General features: G+C 48.8%; 1 protein-coding gene across 1 annotated transcript in view; it reads right to left on the bottom strand.

Annotated features, from left to right (window-relative positions):
• WDFY4 (WDFY family member 4) overlaps positions 1 to 19,938 on the bottom strand; it is a gene marked incomplete at its 3' end in the record, with an annotated part of 258,736 nt that overhangs the window by 74,205 nt on the left and 164,593 nt on the right. Inside the window, exons 43-44 of the mRNA XM_079708852.1 lie at positions 8,833 to 8,981; positions 2,777 to 2,897 (exon numbers count right to left, since the gene is read on the bottom strand). Of these exons, the coding sequence (XP_079564978.1) occupies positions 2,777 to 2,897; positions 8,833 to 8,981 (270 nt within the window). The remainder of the gene's footprint in view (positions 1 to 2,776; positions 2,898 to 8,832; positions 8,982 to 19,938) is intronic.

The raw sequence follows: 19,938 nt of genomic DNA, 5'->3' as shown, positions 1-19,938 counted from the left end.
CATCCTCAAGCCAGTGAACTTACAGCTTGGACTCTGGCTGGATGCCCCCACTTGTGCTCCTTGCCCATAGATACAGCTGACCCTCAATGGATTCGCCTGTAGCTCCGGACAGCCTGTGTTTCGTGAATGGCTATTCTTCTGCTGAATTAACTCAATTTCTGGTAATTCAAGCTTGCCTCAGTTTACCTCTTTATCGAGGTTGACACAGGCCTTCCAACCCCCTGCAGGGGATATGAAGTCCTTGGTGACGGTGACGAATGGGGTCTCCACAGAATGAGTAGGAGGGCAGGAGAACTAAGAGTTCCTTTGGCTGAAGCAGGAAACAAGAGCCCCACTCCCAGGGCAAGCGCGGAGGGGACAAAGAGAGGAAAGTGCCCAGTAACACCTCCAGACACTTTTACTTCCCGGTCAAGGGTTACATTTCCTGAACCAAAGGGTCATCTTACCAGAAACACTAGGGGAGTGGGTGCCAGTCCCAATCTGGGCAGCATCTTACGTCAACCCACAGACTTGAAGGCACAGGATGCTTTGCCAAACCACTTTGCTGAGCCATTTTGACGTGGCCACACTGACATAACAATGTTGTTTCAAGGGTATTTTGTTAATGCCTGAATGAACTCTACCTGCTTTCCTTTCTTTTTCCTTTCTTCCTCCCTCCCCTTCCAATCTATAAGTAACACAGACTTGGAATAGTGATAGAGTGAGTCTACATATAGGATCAGATGGGGTCAGCCAAAGAATACCCAGCATTTGAGGGAGGTCCTGGGAGAGGTGAGGCCTGGGCATGGAAGGAGAGATGGGGAGGGGGAGGGTCAGGCTCAAAGATGGGGTCCTGCATGCAACAGCAGTCATGTCCTGCTCCTGCCTGGCTGGAAGTGAGTTCTCAAAGTCCAGTTCATTAGATTCCTGAGCAGAGGGAAAGTATCTGTAATGATAATGAAACACCCCTCTCCTCTGTGGGTATACATAAGAGCCACAGATTTTTTTTTCTACAAATAGAAATATAAACACTGTGCAAAGAGATGATGAACGTAGAATTTATGAAGGCTACAGCTTGTCCCAGCAGTCTTAAGTGCCCAGGCTCTGACTTTCCTCTGGGAACATCTAGGGCTGGACAAATGGTGGCCTTGCTCATGAAGCTCTCCCAGCCCCACTTGGCCATCACACATGCTCTCCCACTTCTGGTTTCTACCACGGTCAGGCTAACCGACCATCTGGAAACAATCCCCTTTTACTGGGGAGAAAGACACTCACTTACTGATATCTATTTGCTACTATATATAACCTGTAAGTAGACATACAATTATTTTTTTAAAAAGTTTTTTTTTGAGTACTTGCTATGTGCCTAAAATGTGCTAAGTGCTGCTATATATGTAATGGTGGAAAAGACAAGACATGGTCACCTGTTCACTGGAGGGAAATGGAAGCCCAGAGAGGTGCCCGACTGTGCCAAAGCTGCAGAGCCATGCTCAGGACTGGGCCCATGCTGGCTGTGGTCGGAATCATCAGGGCAGAGCCTCCTCCACCCGCCCCTTTCTAGTTCACTCTCCTTTCAGAGAAGGGCACTAAGGGCAGGCAAAATGAGAACCAGATCTTTGTGGGCAAAAGCAGCGGAGAGGGAGGGAGAGGGAGAGAGCTGGGTCAGATGCCAGCAGCTTGCTGGACCCTTGTCTGCAGGGCAGCTGATCCTCCCTAGAATGAGCCCCCGTCCCCCGCCCCAAAGGCTTCCTGGAGCTTTAGTTTCAGAGAATAATAATGAGCCTTCCAGCACGAGGATCAAGGGACAAAGAAATTTACAAATGAAAGGCACACTTATTCTGTTCCCGAGGGCCTAGCACTGTCCCTGTTGGCCTTTGCAGAACAGAGACCCTGCAGCAAGGGTGAGCGGGGAGGGATCTGGGCTCCTCCCCACCCCCAAGGGTGCTCCCTCATCTCTTCCTCCGCCAGCTGCCTGGGAGGCCCCTGGGCACGGATGCAGCTTTGCTATTGCCGAGGTTGGGCTGGTGAAGGCAAGATGTGTTTGAGGCCAGTGGGAGCCCCAGAGTTCTTCCCCAGAGTTCTTCCTCCTTTTGCCACTGAGGTGATGCTCCTAAACCAGGTGATGTTTCTCCAAGGTGGGGTATGAGAAGCTTGTGGTTGTGACTAGCTGACAGCAGAGCTCTGCCTCTGGAAGGAATCAGCTCTGTTTAGTACCTGGATGAGCCCTTGAATGCACTGGACAAGGCTCTGGGATCCTGGATGGAGGGGACAGTCAGGAGATCTCTAAAACACCTGGCCCAGGAAATGACCAGGAGCTTGAAGGTAGGTGAAGCTGTGAGGAGGGCAGAGGGTAGGGGCTGTGGCCTGAGGAGGTGTCCACGTGCTCAGAACAGAGGGCAGACTGGCACTCAACTCTCAGTCATTGGCTCTGCCACGAGGCAATGGAGCTGCCCTGTCCTGTATTCCCGAATCTCCAAGGCAGCTCTGGGGCATGTCAAGGGGAAAATAAAGCAAAGAGGCCGGATCCTAAATGACACGGTAAGAGAGAGAAGGACCCAATGGCCAAATGGCAGGGACTGGGGAGAGAGTGAAACAGAAGGCACAACTCCGTCCCAGCCAGGGGACCAGCCCAACATAGGCCACAGGGATTCACAGGTATCTCAAAGGGCCCTGGGCTATGCACAGGTGAAGAGGGTCAGGGTGGTGTGTCTCTCACACTCAGATGGGGCCTCAGTGGCACCTGGACCACCTGTGCCTGGAAGAGATGGTCCTCTCTCTGGCCCCCTCCCGGACACACCTGCAGGAGGAAGCGCGCCTGCCGGAGCTCCCTGAGGTCACCGTAGCTGTGGCGCTGGCACGAGTAATGGTCGGAGGACCTGTCTTTGCTGCACATGTTGAAGATGAATGGATCGCTAATGCTGAAAAGGAAGCAAGACACGCAGTGAGAGGGTGTCTGGTAGGCTTGTTCCCCTGCCTGCATCGTGTGTGGCCCACCTGAGTTTCTGGGACACATTGGAGGATGTGTCAGCCCCCACTGACCTGATAAACCCCGTCTGAGCGCCTGTCTGTGTGAGCCATGCCCTGGGGAGTAAGGCAGGGCACTGCCCTCACCATTGGACAGCAAGGCAAAGGGCCCACCTCCAGGACGGATAATGACACAGGGTGCGGAGTGTAAGTGTGAGAAGACTCTCTGAGTACAGGCGTCAGAAATGGGCTGGGGGGTTATGGGGGAAGAATGAAAGAGATGTGTAGTTAGGTCTGGAGAAATTTCAAGCTCCTGGAACATGAGGCAGAAAGACAAGCCCTGTCCAGCATGGTGTCAGGCAACGCGGAGCCCTGGGAGGACCAGCCGTGTCAGTCGGGCTAGCACCTAGTGTAAAATGGGACAAAGGGGCCGAAAACCATGAGTCTTCCAAGAGGCAGGTGGCAGGGCTGAGAGCACTGATGGGCTGGAAGACAATGACGCCAGCGTTAGCAGTGGACCCCAGAGCACCGTGCCTGGACCAGGGACTAGCGGCATTGCAGAGAGCAGAGGATGGGCCGGCCAGGCCGGATGCTGGATGCCCGCCCCCGGAGGTCAGAATGACTCCTCTTGGGAAGAAAGGGAGAAGGGGGGAAGGAGGAGTCATGAATTTGACGAAGTATTTATCCTAAAAAGAACAATTTTTGCACTGGAAGTAACTGAAATACCTTCAGATAAACAGCCAGATGAAGCTTTCCACCACCAATACAAATGGGAACTTGAGAAATAAATTTGATTTCAGTATGGACAGTTACATTTCTGATCATCTGAGTTACACAGCAATTTTGCATTGTGTACATGACCACAAAGCTCCGATAAAACACCCTTTTAGCACTGGAGAAAGGAAGGGCCTTCCAAGCACCTCAGCCCTCCGTAAGACACTGTGCCCACTGCAGAGCCGAGGAGCCCCGCACCAGCACTAGGTGGCAGGAATGTGTTTTACCTCCTCCCACCCCAGCTCCAGGGGCGGCCCTCACCGCCCAGCCTCCAGGGCAGGCCACGCTTCCAGGGGAAATGGAGAGAGATCAGGCCATCACACAGGCCCGCAGGACTTCTCTGGGCAGCGGTCAGAGCTGGTCCAGCATCTGCAGTGCTAAGAGCTCAGCCTTGCACACTCTGCAGAATGGTTACTGCCAGGTAGAGGGGAAGGCTACCCGCGTGGGACACAGCCTGAGCCGGCTGTTCAGCACTCACATGGCCAGACCGCACCCTTGCGGACTCCTGTCCCTTCTCAGAACAACCCTCTCAGGGCCCCCGTTCTGAGCCACACTGCTGTAGGACTGTTGAAACACAAATGTGGCTGGATGGTTCTGGATGCTTCTGCTTGGATGTTTTAATTCAAATCTACTGCTGGCTGAGGCCCTTTATCCATTATTAATGCTTCAACTCTGGGGCTAAGTTGAGCTTCCCCTAAACTTCCCTGACTCCCAGAGGGGTCGTGGAGGTAATTCTGGTTCCTACCCTTGACTTAGGCCAAACAGCATTCCAGGTAAAGGCACTTGTGACAGTGACAATGATGTGATCTGTGGTCTGTGGTCCTGTGGCCCCGTTCTTGTGGGAGCACAGCAAACATTCTCTGTACCTTAGCTGCACCTTTGGTTGGTTTCTATCCCCAGCTGACCATGAGTGAGTTCATGGGGGCACAGAGCTGTGCCCATGGATCTCATCCTCCACATCTTTCCTGGAGCTCTGGGCGTGTTTGTTGAGTGGACTGACCACCGTCATGCTCTACAGCCTGCTCAGCACTTCCCTGTCCTTGATTAATTTGATCCACGTGATGAACCCTTACTGAGCATGTGTTATTATGATTCCCATATCAGAAATGAGGAAACTACATTCCAAAGAGGAGAGGTGACTTTTCCAAGGTCACATGGAACTGGATTCAGACCAGGTCCTCTGAATCTAAAACCCAAGCTCACGCAGCCGCACCTTTTCTCCCCTGAGGCAGACAGGTTGGCTGGCAATTACAGAGCTTCCCCCACCAGCTCCCTCCTTCCAGTTTACTCTGTGCAAACTGATTCTCAACCTAGGACTCTGAAACACTGGTGACATGAGGAAGAATGCTCTGGAGAATGCTTTTAGGAAGGAGCTTTCAGGAGGAAAGATGGTCATTCTTCTCCTGCTTGTAGGGACTGAATAATCCATAAGGCAGGAATGCTTAGACAGACTCAGTTTCTCAGGAGGACTAAACTGTGAATGACATTATTGAGTTCACTGATGCAGGGTCCAGATTGGAGTTCCATCGTACAAAGCATTAGTCACACAGCTAGGACTGTGTCTCTTTGCCAACACTATATTCTACATGTGCATTAAATCAGAGTTCAGGCCCCCAAGGTCAATGAGTAGAAAGGAGTCGCTGATCCATGTTTTTCTTTAGGTGGAGCTGTGGCCACAGTTCAAAGGATGCTGCTCACAGCTCTTGCCATCACACCTATAATGATATATGCAAATTGTCCAGGGTGGTCATAGTAAAACTTTTAATATTCTTAACTAGGGAAATCACAGTAAACAAATGATAATCAAGATATTGATTGACTGGGTCTTTGGTAATAGAAGTGGATTTCAAACTAAAACATACTTTGATTTGCATGTATGCATCCAATTTATTGTATCCAATTTGTATGTATCCAATTGTTGTCAGGAATTTATACCTAAATAACTTGCTAGATCCCAAACTCTTTACCAGACTCAGCCCACATCTGACTGATCTATGTATCTGTGGAGTCTACCACAGTGCTGGTACAAGACAGACTTTCAATAAGTATTTGTTGAATTAAACAGAGGTGATGCCTTAACACTGCTGACTGATGTGAAGGAAATATCTGACTAAAAGCACCCCATCACAAAGAGCCAGTTGGAGGGTTTGGATTCCCACCAAATGAATCAAATGCTATACATTGTAAGCTTGGTTGCTACTGTTATGGGTTGAATTGTGTCCCCTAAGAGATATATGTTGAAGTTCCTAGTCCCCAGTACCTCAGAATTTAACTTTATTTAGAAATAGGTAAATAACAGAGGTAATAAAGGGAGGTCATTGAGATAGGCCCTAATCCAGTATGACTAGTCTCCTCATATAAAGGGGAAACTTGGACACAGAGACAGACACACATGGGGAGAAGATGGCCATGTGACTGAGTGATGTATATACAAGCTATGGACCACCAAGGATTGCCAGGAAACACTAGCAGCTAGAAGAGGCAAGGAAGGATCCTCCCCTAAAGCTGTAGAGGGAGCATGACCCTGCCGACACTTTGATTTCAGGCTTTTAGCCTCCAGAACTGTGAGACAATAAATTATTTTTTTAAAGCCACCCAGTTTTTGTTTTTGTTTTTTGCGGTAGGCGGGCCTCTCACTGTTGTGGCCTCTCCCGTTGCGGAGCACAGGCTCCGGACGCGCAGGCTCAGCGGCCATGGCTCATGGGCCCAGCCGCTCTGCGGCATGTGGGATCTTCCCGGACCGGGGCACGAACCCGTGTCCCCTGCATCGGCAGGCAGACTCTCAACCACTGCACCACCAGGGAAGCCCAAGCCACCCAGTTTTTGATACTTTGTTACAGGAGCCCTGGACAGCTATTGGGTTGGCCAAAAAGTTCGTTCGGGCTTTCCATAGGATGTTATGGAAAAACTCTAACAAACTTTTTGGCCAACCCAATTAGTACAGTCACCCTATTCTGCCAAGAAGAGATCCCACTGAAAGCAAAATATAACCTTCTAGAAAGGGTCTTACTTTCTAAGGAAAGTTCCAAAGTACATAAGCCAATCACTGCTGGAGGACTGGCAGTGTTCTTGAGCTTTATTTGGGATATTTTCATGGTACATTGGGGAGTCTCTTTCAAGGTCTAATGCTCAACTGTACTCAAATTGATGGCAGTCTTTTAGAGAAACATTTCAGAGTTGACTTAGCTTTATGTTTAACTGGCTTATTTATGTATCTCCCTTTGTCTCCATGGTCAAAATAAGACTTAATCCCCATTGATCTGACATGATCTAATGGCCCATCTCTGAGAACCGCAACTCCACGAGTGCCAGCATTTTCTTAGGGCAGTAGACAGGGGATCAGAGAGAAAGCATTGTCTGGTTAACAAGCACTTCTCTGAGGTATGGTGACTAAAATTACCTATGCAATTCCCAAACGATATTCCAAGGTAGTCATTTTATTCTCACTACTCTCCTGTTTGCATTCTACAAAAGTACATTTCCAGACTTGAGTACATCCAACCTGACAACTGGGCTTCTGTTGAAAGTGCAGATATAGTCAATTTGATCATGATTACATACACCTCATAAACACAATTTACCTAATCAATAAGGTCTTATCTAACACCAACTCAATTTAAACCAGAGGTGGAGAGTGAAGCAATGGTTTATGCAAGTCATTTCATGGGCACGCCATGCATATACGTAGAGGAGAAAGCTTTCATCAGCTCTCAGAAAGGCGAGTCAGCAGACCCATTGTCCATATTGATCAGTATCAATAAAACATGAGCAATAAGATGGGATGAGTGTGCCAAGTATTAATTATGCTCCTGCCTTGGAAAAGAAGACTCACTTCAATTGGTGAACGTCTGGTATGAATAAAAGATGGAAATTAGCAGAGAGAAAAAGGCCAAGCATTTTAAAACAAACCTAAATCAAAGGAGGGTGGGCCGACATCTATCCTTCCGTACTCCTTAAACTCTTGCTTCCTGACATAGGCTGGAAATGATATGACACCTGGGAGTTAAAATTCTTAGTTACTGGCAGGTAAGGCTCTGGTTCCTCTGTCAATAGTCTTAAAGAGTGGTTCTCAAAGTGTAGTCCCAGACCAGTAGCATCAACATTAGCTGAGAACTTGTTAAAAATCTTCAGCCCTAACTCAGACCTACCACATTAGAAACTGGGCTGATGAGGGGTCCCAGAAGTCCATTTTAACAAGTCTTCCAGGTGATTCGATGTAGTTTAGTTGGAGAGCCACTGGGCTAAGAGGTCATTTTGTCATTACTTGAGCCTTAGCTAACCAGAAAAGAAATCTACAACTAAATTTCTCCCAAAGTGATGAAAACATACAACTTGAGAACTGAACCTTTAGCAAAAGTGCAAACACAATCAATTTGGTTTTAAGTGGCAGTACTTTATAAACACTAGAGAATTAATCAATAAGAACCAACTGGACCCAAGTAGACCAACTGCATTTGACCCCAAAGAAGAACCTCGGAATTTCCTGCCAAAGACCTCTGGTATTAGTTGGTGTAAAAGTGACTCTTCAGATTTCTACCCAAGTCTCACCCATCCTTCAAGACCCAGATCTTAGCCTATTTCCTCAAGTACCTGTCCCTCACCACACAAGCCCCATGCCATCTCTCCAAGCATGAACCCCAAAGGGTCCTCAAATAACATATATTTTGTCCCTTGATGATACTGTGTTCCAAATTCTTTCCAAAAGAACCTGTGTATGCTGCTGATTGCACTCATGTGCCTTGCGGGCATGAAGGGACAGGGCCTGATGTCTTGCATAAGGATGAACAATCAAAGAAGTTGTTGAATGAGTAAGCTGATGGGACTGGATTCTATTACCCGAACAACCTAAGGACCTATGCCCTTTGTCCTGTGGTGCATTCCATAGCAGGAAAGCCCCAGGAGCTGCTGCATTGTTAACCACTCCAGATTTTAGCTTTGGGGAACCACAATCATGATGCCTATGCCTTAAGGTTCCTCTGTTTTATCTCGTGGCTCAGTTTCAGGCCCAAACCTGAGCCCATAGAAAGAACAAGGTGGGAGGCATAGGCATGGGGGTGGCTGAGAAGGCAGCTTGGGGCTCAGGGCAGAATCTGCTGGGAGGGGAGGGGCACTCACTTGGATAAGCAGTGGCGGGTGCAGTAGACATCACCCACGGGAGAGAGTGTGAAGTTCTCGCAGATGTAGAAGTGATGCTGGCCAAAGAGCAGGAGCCCTTCGCAGACCAGGTGGCCCTGCACGATGACCAGGGAGTACTTCTGTGTCACCTGCATGGAGAGAGCGCCAGAGTCAGGCCACGTGCAAAGGAAGCATGTCCATCTCCTTTTGGAGGGCAGGAGGGCAGTGGCCGGTTGCCCACCAGGCCCTTGGAGGTGAGAATAGCACCCTGTAAATGACAGAGCTGCTGCCCCAGAGCTGCACTGCTCCTCACAGTCTAAGTTTCATTTCTACACTCAACACCCTGTTTCATTATTTCATCTACCCAAGGCCACCCCACCCCCACCAAGGCATGTGGATGAGTGTTTATTGCTGTGTTGAGCACGTTGGCCTTTTTTTCCTCTCACTTTAAGCTCCTCTACAACTGTGCAAAACATTCCTCCACGAACAAAGAGGAAAGTTTTCAAGGTCCAAGGCATCCCTCAGTTACAAAGGCGAAGGAGCTTGTCCAGAGGCCAGCTGGAAACTGGCTGAGCCAGGACTGGAACCGGGTCTGCCTAGAACCACAAGTGCAAGACTGGTACTGCTGTCTACAAGGCCAAGGCTGGTCCAAGGTGTGTGCAGAGGTGGCACGAGCTCTGCCCAGGTCTCGTCTTTCAGGCTCAAGCACGTTCTCTCAGCAGCTGAAGATGTTGGCAGCTTTCCAGAATCCCTCAGCTAAAGAGAGTACCTGGCCAAAGGTCATGTCCCAATCCCAGTGGCCATCCGTACCCAACAACTGGTCAGAGAAGGAAGGGCCAGACCTTTTGCCTCCACTCAGGTCAACTCTGAGCTCCTGTGGGATCAGCCGAGGCCTTGCTGAGACTGCACTTCTCGCTGGGCCCAGTCCAATGACCCACACTCCCAATAAACTTGCTGCACGCACACCTCTGGCTCAATGCTGGCTTTCTGGGGAGCCTGACCTGAAAGGGTGTCTTGGTATGACCCAGAGTCCCGCATGAAGTAAGGACTAGGTGGGTCCTTACATGGAAAAAATCTCCAAAGGAACGAGTGAGAGAATGCATGAATTTTTAGATGTCGGGAGCCCAAATGGACCAGAGTAAGACCAAGACCAACATTTTCTCAGGGTAATTCTGTGCTAATTCCAGTTATCCAAAAGAGGACCTGATTTTTTTTTTTACTACCTACTTTTTTTTTTTATAACCATTGTAAACATTTTACACATATTAACCAGTATAATCCTTACAGTTGAGCAAGGGTAGTTTTACTACTCTAACTTAGAGATGGAAAAAAAAGGGGTCCCAGAGATAAGAATCTCATCAAAGATGGGTAAGTGGCAGATCCTGGGACTGAAGTTAAGCTCTGTGCTCACCTTTGGGAGCAATGATAGGACTGCAGTGGTGAAGCCTGGAAAGCAGCCCTGGATACCAGTTCTCACATCGCTGCATCAAACAGGATTAGTCAAAGTGAGGAACAAACAAGATAAACAAGAACCCTACAATCGTGGGACTTAAAATCCAGTGGGGGAAGACACATCAACTAATAAACTACCACAAACTGTGATATGTGTTGAGAGAAAAAAAAAACAGGTTGATAATAATAAGGCAGAGAGAAACTTGGAGGGGACACTATTTTAGACAGACCCTGAGACTTGAAGGATGGAAATGGGCAGTCATGCAAAAGCTGGGAGAAGAAATTTCAGGGAACGGGAACATCCAGCTCAGAGCCTAGAGGCAGGAAGGGCAGGTTTGGGGAGCAGAAGAGAGGTCAGTGTGGCGGGTGAAGCTGCAAAGTAGGTGTGCTCAGATCCTGGGGGCCTCAGATGTCTTCATTTTCCTGTGAAGCCTCCCGTGTACATGTAAAAATAAAATCTGTACACATTTCTCCTGTCAATCTGTCTTCTGTCCACTGAATTCTCAGGCCTAGCTGGAGACTCTAAGAGGGTAGAGGAAAAGTTTTGCTTCTCCTGTGGTATATTATACTGAAGAGATTCAGTGAGTACACAGCATGTTTTGTACATAGTCTCTTTTGTTACACAAACAGCATATTCGTATAGTTACTGGTCTGTATCTAGTTTTCTCCCTTAATAGGCCATCTAGCAGACCCTTCCAAATCACTTCTTACAGAGTTGTCTCACTTTTATTAAACGGTGCAGACCATTCCCTTGCATGGATGTACCACAACTTATTAGACCGACCCCCTATTGACTCAGGTTGTTTTCAAATGTTTTGACATCACAAGTGATGCTCCAGTGACCAGCCTTATACACATGTCACTTCGGACACATGAGTAAATCTGCAGGTTGAATTCCTAGAAGTAGAACTGCAGGTCAAGGATGTGGATATTTTAAATTGTGATCTAGTGCCAGCCTGCCCTCCTGCAAGGTGACACTAATTTACACTCCCAGCAGCATTGCTGCGGGGTGTTTATGTCCCCTATGCCAAGCCGTTGAAATGTTTTTCTTATGCCTTTGTACGGAGGATGCTTCATCCTCACGTTCACATGCTCACATGCGGGGCCCAAGCACAGTCCAGGCCTCTGCACCTCCCAAACCCCTCCCCTCCCCGTGATGCCGCCCCTCACCCAAACTCTGTGGTGCCAAGAGCAGGGGCTGCAGCATGTTTCCATGATCTCCTGATGTTTTCCCCTGGGGAGAAGTAAGTAACAACCAGAATAAACGAAACCACAAGAAAAATGTCTGGTGAGAGCTGGGTTTATAGCTTAAAAATTGATTCTGCTAGGAAAGAGTGCCATTCTAAAAACTGGAAAATGAACCCAAGTGAACTATTCCCCGCTCTTCCGTTTAAATTAGCCCTGAGAGGGCTCCACCCCCAAGTTTAATCATGATTAAGAATTCCCTCCTGCCATGATTCTATCTATCACTTTAAAAAGAGTGGAACTTCAGCTTGATAAGTAGAATTTTTTTAGGATCAGCTAGATGATATATTATCATTCCTGATGGGTGAATAACCAAGTACATGGCCACACCTGGTTCTGTGTATGATAAGGAACAGGTTGTCTGGAAATCCAAAACTGCCAGAGCTCAAGTTAGAGGGACAACAGTTGGCTGGGACATTCTATGGAAGCCCACGCCAGCACATTCTCCTAGAGGCAGGCCTCAGTGTGCAAAAGGGGGAGGCCAACTGGAGGCTCCCTGAAGATTTTCTCCAGCATTACTAGTCTGCAATTGAGTACAATGCTCTAATTTTATAGGTAGAAGAAGTGAGATTCAGAGCTGTCATGTGAAGTACCCAGTAAGAGAGCTAACGTGTACATTCTCTTATACTTGTGCGAAAAATCTACTGCAAAGAAAGCTTCAATCATGTTCACATGTGTCACGCTTCCCTTTCCGTATGTCTGCTCACCTAGACCTTGTTATCAATACATTCCATTACAGTGGTGTACGGAATAAGTATTCTCTTATCTCAAAAAACAGTACAGATTGCTGAGAAAAAGTTAAGTATCAAAAAGGAGAGAGACCATTTCAATTCCATTTGTGCTGGCTACCTATGAATTCGGGCATCTACTTTTTCTCTATTGATCACTTTTAGATGGAGCATTCAGTCACACTAGTAATCAAAGAAACGTATATTAAAACAATAAGGAGATATTATTTTTATATGTCTATTTGGCAGATCTGAGAAGAAATATCACACTTGGATCTCTTGATGGCAGCTCATATTTTCAGGTGGAGACAAGGAGCAGGGATGCCCCCTGCCTGCCTGCATGTGCCACTTCCACAGCAAGCCGGCCAACAGCCAAGCCTCCACCCTTTCTCTGCTGGCTCAGGGGAGACCAAATGGAAAAGGATGGAAACTGCACCAGTATAATGTGAAAAGGATTACAAGTCCTGAACTGTTCAAAGCACAGTGGGTAGCATTAGCTGCATTTAGAATCTGCACTCAGTGACTGAAATTGAAGCATGTTTCTAGCCAGGGCAGCTCTGTATATCGTAAAACCCAGACTTGTGGATCTCAGCACTTTTTTGAAAAGTTAGTATGTATGAGAATCACCCAGGCAGCTTGTTAAAGTTCATCTTCCCAGGTTACATTCCCAGTTGTTCTGATTCAGCAAGTGCAGAATGGGCCCTGGAATTTGCATTTTAATAGGCAGCCCAGATGATTCTGATGCAGACAATCTGAACACCCTACTTAGAAACTGATCCGTGGACACCATCAAGGCTATGAAAGATATGGTCCCATCACATGCAGGCACATTGCAATAACTCATCCATTTGCTCATGCTTTCATTTAATAGATACATATTGAATGTTTGGCCTGTGCCTCCACACAAACATAAAGGGAGGGAAGGCACATCTTGTGATGCGCATGGTCTAACAGGAAAGAGTGAAGAATACCGACTGTCCTGGTACAGCATGGGGTTGGGGGAAAACACAAGCATTCTCGGGGCACAGAGGAGAGTGCCTGGCCCAGACAGCACCCGGGGGGGGGGGGCAGGTGACATCAGAGAAGTGGGTCCCAAGGAGGTGACCCCAAGGCTGAGGTTGGGTGTTGAGACGATTAAAACAGAGGAAAAACTTTGCAAGGTACAAAGTCTTGAGCCACTTGGACATGTTTAGAGATTATAAGTCGTTCTGTATAATCAGAGTAAAAAGGCAGGTGTGTGTGTGTGCATACTCGCCCACTCAGGTAAGGGTAAGGGAAGCAAGTCCAGGGAAGCACAGGGCCAGCTCAGAAGTGGCCTTGTGCACAAAGTATGCCAAAGAGAGTTTCAGAAGGTGTTCAGTAGGGATGACATGTGCAGCTCTGCATTCTAGAAAGTTACTCGTGGCAACTCACCCAAGGGGGAAGTTACTACATGCAAAGTTTAACACAATTCTTTGCATTCTACAAATGACTTCAGCTAAAAATACCTAGGAAGAGCGTGATGCTGCTCCCTGCTGTTCAGAGCAAAATTATCTCCCTTTGAGCTGATTTCATTTCTAACAAGGTCAAACTAATATTTTACATTGAGTTTGTATGAAAAAAAATAATGTTTAGTTTTTCATGTAATTAAAAAGAACAGCAACAGTAAAAACAACTCCCATGTGAGTTCTAACTCTGGACTGGGTCTGGAAGCACATTTTTTTAAGTGGAGACTCACTTCACTTCTGTGAGCAGCTCTGTGGAGGGGGAACAAGGGACCGTCCCCAACCACGCAGTGGCTGACACAAGCCCACAGTTAACATACATTAAATAAACCACTCCTCATGTCAAATGGAGCTGTTTGCAGAGAAATGTGTTCATGGTTCTGGGAATCATTAATCAATGACGCAAAAGTGGCACAGAATAATTACCATCCCAGGTATCGCTAGAGGCGATCAGAGCTCCAATGTTCTCACAAAGAAATGAGTTAAGCTGCTGCCATTCCGAGCTCCAGGTCTGCCTGCTTCCCCCAGAGGCCTCTGTCAGGACAAGCCATCCAGAAGTCTGGAAGATGTGCCCCGGAGTCTCCTGGGCTGCATCGGCAAAGACCATGAAAGCAAGCGCTTCTGAGATGACAGGGGAGGAGGAGCCAGGGCTCGCCAGGGGCTGCCTGCCCACTTTACGTGATGGTCACTTGAAGGCAGGTGCTCCGGGTTTTCTGAGCCTGGGCGCACACCCACCATGTACACCCTGCTGTGGGTGTGCTTTCACTTAGAAAAAGCACAAGACCCAAAAGATCTTATGGAGACTTTTTTTTTTTTTTTTTTGCGGTACGCAGGCCTCTCACTGCTGTGGCCTCTCCCGTTGCGGAGCACAGGCTCTGGACGCGCAGGCTCAGCGGTCATGGCTCACGGGCCCAGTCGCTCCGCGGCACGTGGGATCTTCCCGGACCAGGGCACGAACCCGTGTTCCCTGCATCGGCAGGCGGACTCTCAACCACTGCGCCACCAGGGAAGCCCCCGAGACTTCTTAATTAGGGGAATTCTCAGCTTACAACAATACTTGCCTCAAAATGTTTCAACACAAGCAGAAAATATTAGTCTGGGGAAATGCGCGCACACGCGCACGCGCGCGCACACACACACACACACACACCTGCCGTGGTCAAACTTTCTATATGTTTGCTTAAACACGTTCATGGTTCTAGGGTCAGTGCAACAATCCTCCCTTCCTCGACTTCCAGTTCCTGTCCTTGACAATAAGTAGAATGACCAAGGCTTAAGGAGCTGGGGCTAAGTCATGTGCAGGCAGGCAGGCAGGCAGGCTGGCGCATGCGTGTCACGCTATGTCCTGGCAGAGACGCTGTGCATGGTGAAGAACCTGGAGGCCTGCCTGCCTGAGGCGGCATTAACCAGAACACTTGCAGAGGAAGCAGAGGAGTCCTGGAGCCACCATGTCCAAGGCCCAATACAGGAAGGTTGTTGAAGAATAGGGTGGTGAAGAGTTTATGTAACTTGCCCAACATAGTAGGCTAGGAGCTAGGAGAAAGAGGAAAAACCACAGGAACTTGGAGTAAGACAGAGCTGAGATGAAATACGAGCAATTCCAGTTAGCAGCCTCTCTAGGCTCTGGTTTTGCCATCTTTAAGATGAGAATGGTAAAGCCTCCTTCACAGGGCCCATGGTGAGACTCGATGAGATGTATGAAAAGCACCCAAAGCAAGTGCTCCAGACGTCCAGCTATTGACACTTCTGCCAATAATAGTGATAAACAAAGAGCAGAATGAGGCTCTCCATCCAGTCTGAGCACTTGCCCTGTGCCAAGCTGCCCTCCTGGGCATGAATTGTTGGCATCTTCTTCCTTGGTGGTGGTGGATTTGCAAGGCAGCCAGGCCTGCTCCGCCATGCCTTACCTGCTCCCAGAGGGGCTCCCCCAATGAACGAGGTATGCCCGGGGCATGCCACCCCTCAGGCCAGTTCCCGAGGTTCTCGAGAGCAGACCCATGTCACTGCGGTGGGCAGGCTGCCCATACCTGGAGCCCCTACAATGCTGCAAGGCACACCGGAGTGGGGGGCTCCCCATGGACGGTCCGTTGATACAGCTGTGTTCTCCAGTTCAGCAGATCTTTCCAGAGCACAAATACTACGAGTCAGGGAAGGGCGAGACAAGAATAAATTCCAGCCTGTCCTTGCCTTTAAAGGCATCACAGGAAGACTCAAGAATAATTACAGAGCCGTGTGACAAGGAAGATGCTGGCAGCAGAGTGAGCAGAGTGCTGTGGGCGGCCCGTCGCTATGAGTGCTCTGGGGACGGACACATCAGCACAGGCTCACCCAGGAGGGGGCCTCTGGTTGCAGGGGAGTGGTGAGTGGGTGGGCATGAGGCTGCAAGGATCTGGCTGGTGGAGGTGTGGGCAGTGGAGGGGCCACGTCACAGGGCCCGCTCCACAATAAGCTCTGCAGCCCAGACCCGACTCAGCCCACTCTTCCAGCCCGTGGATGTCCCTGAGTTCCCAGGCCTGCTTCCCTATGCTCCTCTCTGCCTCAGGCTTTAAATTCAGCGGACTCACCACACATCAATCCAGGCCCCAAACCCAGCAACTTCCCTCTTTCCCACAAAACGCTGTATTTTGTAGTGGACATAGAACCCTAGATGGGCCCCATCCCAGCAGGTCAGGTTTCTCGTGGGCTCTACTCTGACCCTCTGTCACATCCTCCACCATCTCAGCAGGAAACAGACCCACTCAGACCTGGATTTTCCCATTTTGTCCAAGCTCCACACTTGCCCAACCTCCACAGTTCCTGGCTTTACAGGCTCCCAGGAGCATCCTGGAAGCCCTGGAAGCCGGCTGGGGCTGCGTTTAAACAGGAGCGTTTCCTCATTTGCACTGACAGGCCCTTTTCCACTTCCTCAGGGCCATGGCTTAGGTACCAGGGTTCATACCCCACTCCTCCCTCCTTCTTGGAGAGAACATATGCTAAGGTACCATTAAAAGAGGCACGATCACAGTGATAATAGCAGATACAAGCCACCGAGAGCTCCTCTGTGCCGATTTGGGGCAAAGACACACAGTGTAGGTGGTGGAGGTGGGACTGGGACCAGGCTAGAGCCTCTGTCCACCTAGCCTCCTGGGAGCCTATCCCCATGTGACCCTGGCCAGTCTCCTAGACCTGCTTCTTCAGGGAGCAGGTGTGTTTGGTTCCAGTGACCTTGCAGGAACTCGGGCTGAACTGGAAAAGAATCTCTCCCACAGTTTACCATGAAGTCAGAGGCAACAAGCACACAACCCAACGAAATGGATCAAAACAACTCATGCAAAGAACCAATGTCTTGATAATGTCAAGAATTGCCTTGCCTTGCCCTGCTCAGTCCCTTAGTGCTTGGGGACACCAAGCACTAAGCAGAATCAGGACAGCTTCTGCCTCAGACCCTGCTGCGTTTCACATGCTCCTGTCTGCAGAGCCTGGAGTCCCTGCCACCACAATGAGCCACATGTGGCATTCTGACAGCTTCCTGCTGTGTGACATGGAGATCCAGAAAGACTGAAGTTTAAGTACAAGGCTGGGGAAAACGAGAGAACAGCCACTTCCTGCTCCTGACCTGCCTCTCAGAGGCTGGGAAAGTCAGTCACCTGTGGGCTTCATTCAGGCTCTGGCTCCTCCAACAAGACCCCGGAGTGAAGTGTTGCTGGGTGGGACAGTTAGCAAAAATAAGACTCTCAGAGAGCAGGACAAGTACCAAAGGCAAGAACCTGCTGCACAGGCCATGCTGGGACTGGCTCTGGCTGTGACTGTAAACTCCAGACCTTGCCCTCAGCCCAGCCCAGGGAGGACTGGAGCCACCTGGCTGGTCTTGGCAAGCACATGGGAGTCAGGCCATCTGCAGAAGCCCTTCTTGGAAGGCAGGGCAGGGATTAGGTGACATGTGGACCCTCAGTGATACCAGATGTGGCAGGCAGTATTTGGGGACAAAGATGTCCCCCAAGAGCCTCATCCCTGGTTATCCCATCATATACTAACCTAGGTGCTGCTTGAAGGGCTTGAAATTATTTTTCATTCCAGGTGAAATTAAGGTTGCAAATCAGTGGACCTTAAAATAGGGAGATTATCCTGGATTATTTGGTGGGTCCAATTCCCATGAGACCTTAGCAGCAGAAGAGTTGGTGGGAGAGATTCAATGGAAGAGGGAGGCAGAGGGGAGATGAGGGGGAGGGAAGATGAGGCAGAAGCAGCTCAGAGAGATCTGTTGTGTGAGAAGGCTACTGCAGCTGGCCTTGAAGATGCAGGAAGAGAGCCACAGGCACGGGATGAGGGTGGCCTCTAGAAGCGGAGAACGACCCCTGGCTGACAGCCAGCCAAGAACCGGGAACTCAGTCCTCCAGAAGCATGGAACTGAATTCTGCCAACACCTGAATGAGCCTGGAAATGGATTCATCCCCAGAGCCTCTAGAAAGAAATGCAGCCCTGCCAACACCTCGGTTTCAGCCCTGTGAGACGCTAAGCAGAGAACCAGCTGAGCCATGTTGTGCTCAGACTTTTGAGATAATAAATGTGTGCTGCTTTAAGTCACCAAGGTTTTGGTAATTTGTTATGGCAGCAATATAAAATTAATATATTACCAAATAAAACCAAAGCATTGCCATTGCTCTCTTCTTATCCAAATGATGAAAAGAGCCAATATGGAGACAATATATAATCCAGTGTTTCCTTACCCTATCAGGAAAGTAGGAAGGGATGGCTGGGGTTTGGTTTTAATCTGTTTAATATGTATCCATCATACCAGGATTTCTCACCTTGACACTACAGGCATTTGGGACTGAACAATTATTATCTGCTCTTCTGAGCATTGTAGGATGTGAAGCAGCATCCCTGGCCCCTGCCCACTAGATGCCAGTAGCAACCCCTCCCCACCAAGTCATGACAACTAAAAATGTCTCCAGACATTGGTAAATGTCCCCAGGGGCGGGGAGGGTGGGTGCGAGGTAAAGCTGCCCCCTGCTGAGAATCACTGCTTTATATGATCCTTTAAGGGCATAAGGCAAAGAAAAGTTTTAAGAGTAAGAAAGCATTGATCTCTTAGCTGTTTTCAATTGACTAGGCATTTACTAAATATCCATTTACCTATATGAACATATATGATATGTTCAAACTGTTATCAGCTGTTAGTACTCAGCAGCTGGATATTGTGGCTATGTATACACACATATATAAATATATATGTATATGTTACATATGTATGTTTTATATCCATTTTTTAAACTTTCACACAGTAGACTACACTACTTCCATAATCAAAATAAAATGAACGTGAATATAATAAATCTTCATTCATCAGTGTTTACTGAAAGGCTTCTCCAGGCATGCCCGAGGTTAGGCACCTGGGCGTCCCTCCATGAAGGAGCATCAGTAGAGTGAGAGAGGCAGAAGGTGAAGTGGTGAAGGTTAGCCTGTATGTCAGGAGCAAGGGCGGGTGGAGATGCAGTGGGCGGTAGAGACAGGGATGAGGAAGAGACCAGCTCTCCAGGTTTCAGACTGGGGACCAGTCAAGATGGGCTTTGGTGAGTCAGCTGCTAGGAGTCTAGCGTGCAGAGCACCACAGGTAGACAAACCAGCACGAGCAAAGGCACGGTGGTGAGGTGTGATGGGGACTTGCAAATGTGCTCTCTGGCTGAAAGCTGTGGGTTCAGCATGTACAAGGACCTTGTTGTTCCAGGATTGTTTTGATTGAACTGCTACCCAAATCTGAAAGCAGCTGAACAACTTGGCAGAAGTTCTGCAGTCATCCATTTGGCCAATGCACTTCAAGTCAGCCCTTTTACCCAACCCCTAGAAGGAGTAAATCCCGGTTTGACACCCTCCAGGAGTCTCTGCAAGGAATCTGCACCTGGAAAGGACATGCTCCAGTTTCTGCACATTGCTCACGCCCATCACAAGCTCTCTGAGCTTGTCACTTACTCCTGGATACCCAGGCTGCTTACTCAGTGGCCCTTAGTTCAGCTCCACTCTCCTCCACCCTGCAGCCAGACTAGCCCTCAGCTCTCATGCATGCATCTCTGGGTAGCCCCTGCATGTCTTGCCAGCCCCGCCCGGCCTGCTCCTCTGTTTTGCTGGGGCATCTTCTTCACTTACATCCCATACAGAAGAGTTGATGGAAGAGACAGATGGAAGTCTACCCAGCCCTTAAACCACTCAACCTTTGGAAA

This window comes from Hyperoodon ampullatus (genome assembly GCF_949752795.1).
Source record: "Hyperoodon ampullatus genome assembly, chromosome: 1".
Taxonomy (NCBI): domain Eukaryota; kingdom Metazoa; phylum Chordata; class Mammalia; order Artiodactyla; family Ziphiidae; genus Hyperoodon; species Hyperoodon ampullatus.
Note: the sequence above shows the minus strand (reverse complement) of the source record. Positions and strands in the feature narration are given on the sequence as shown.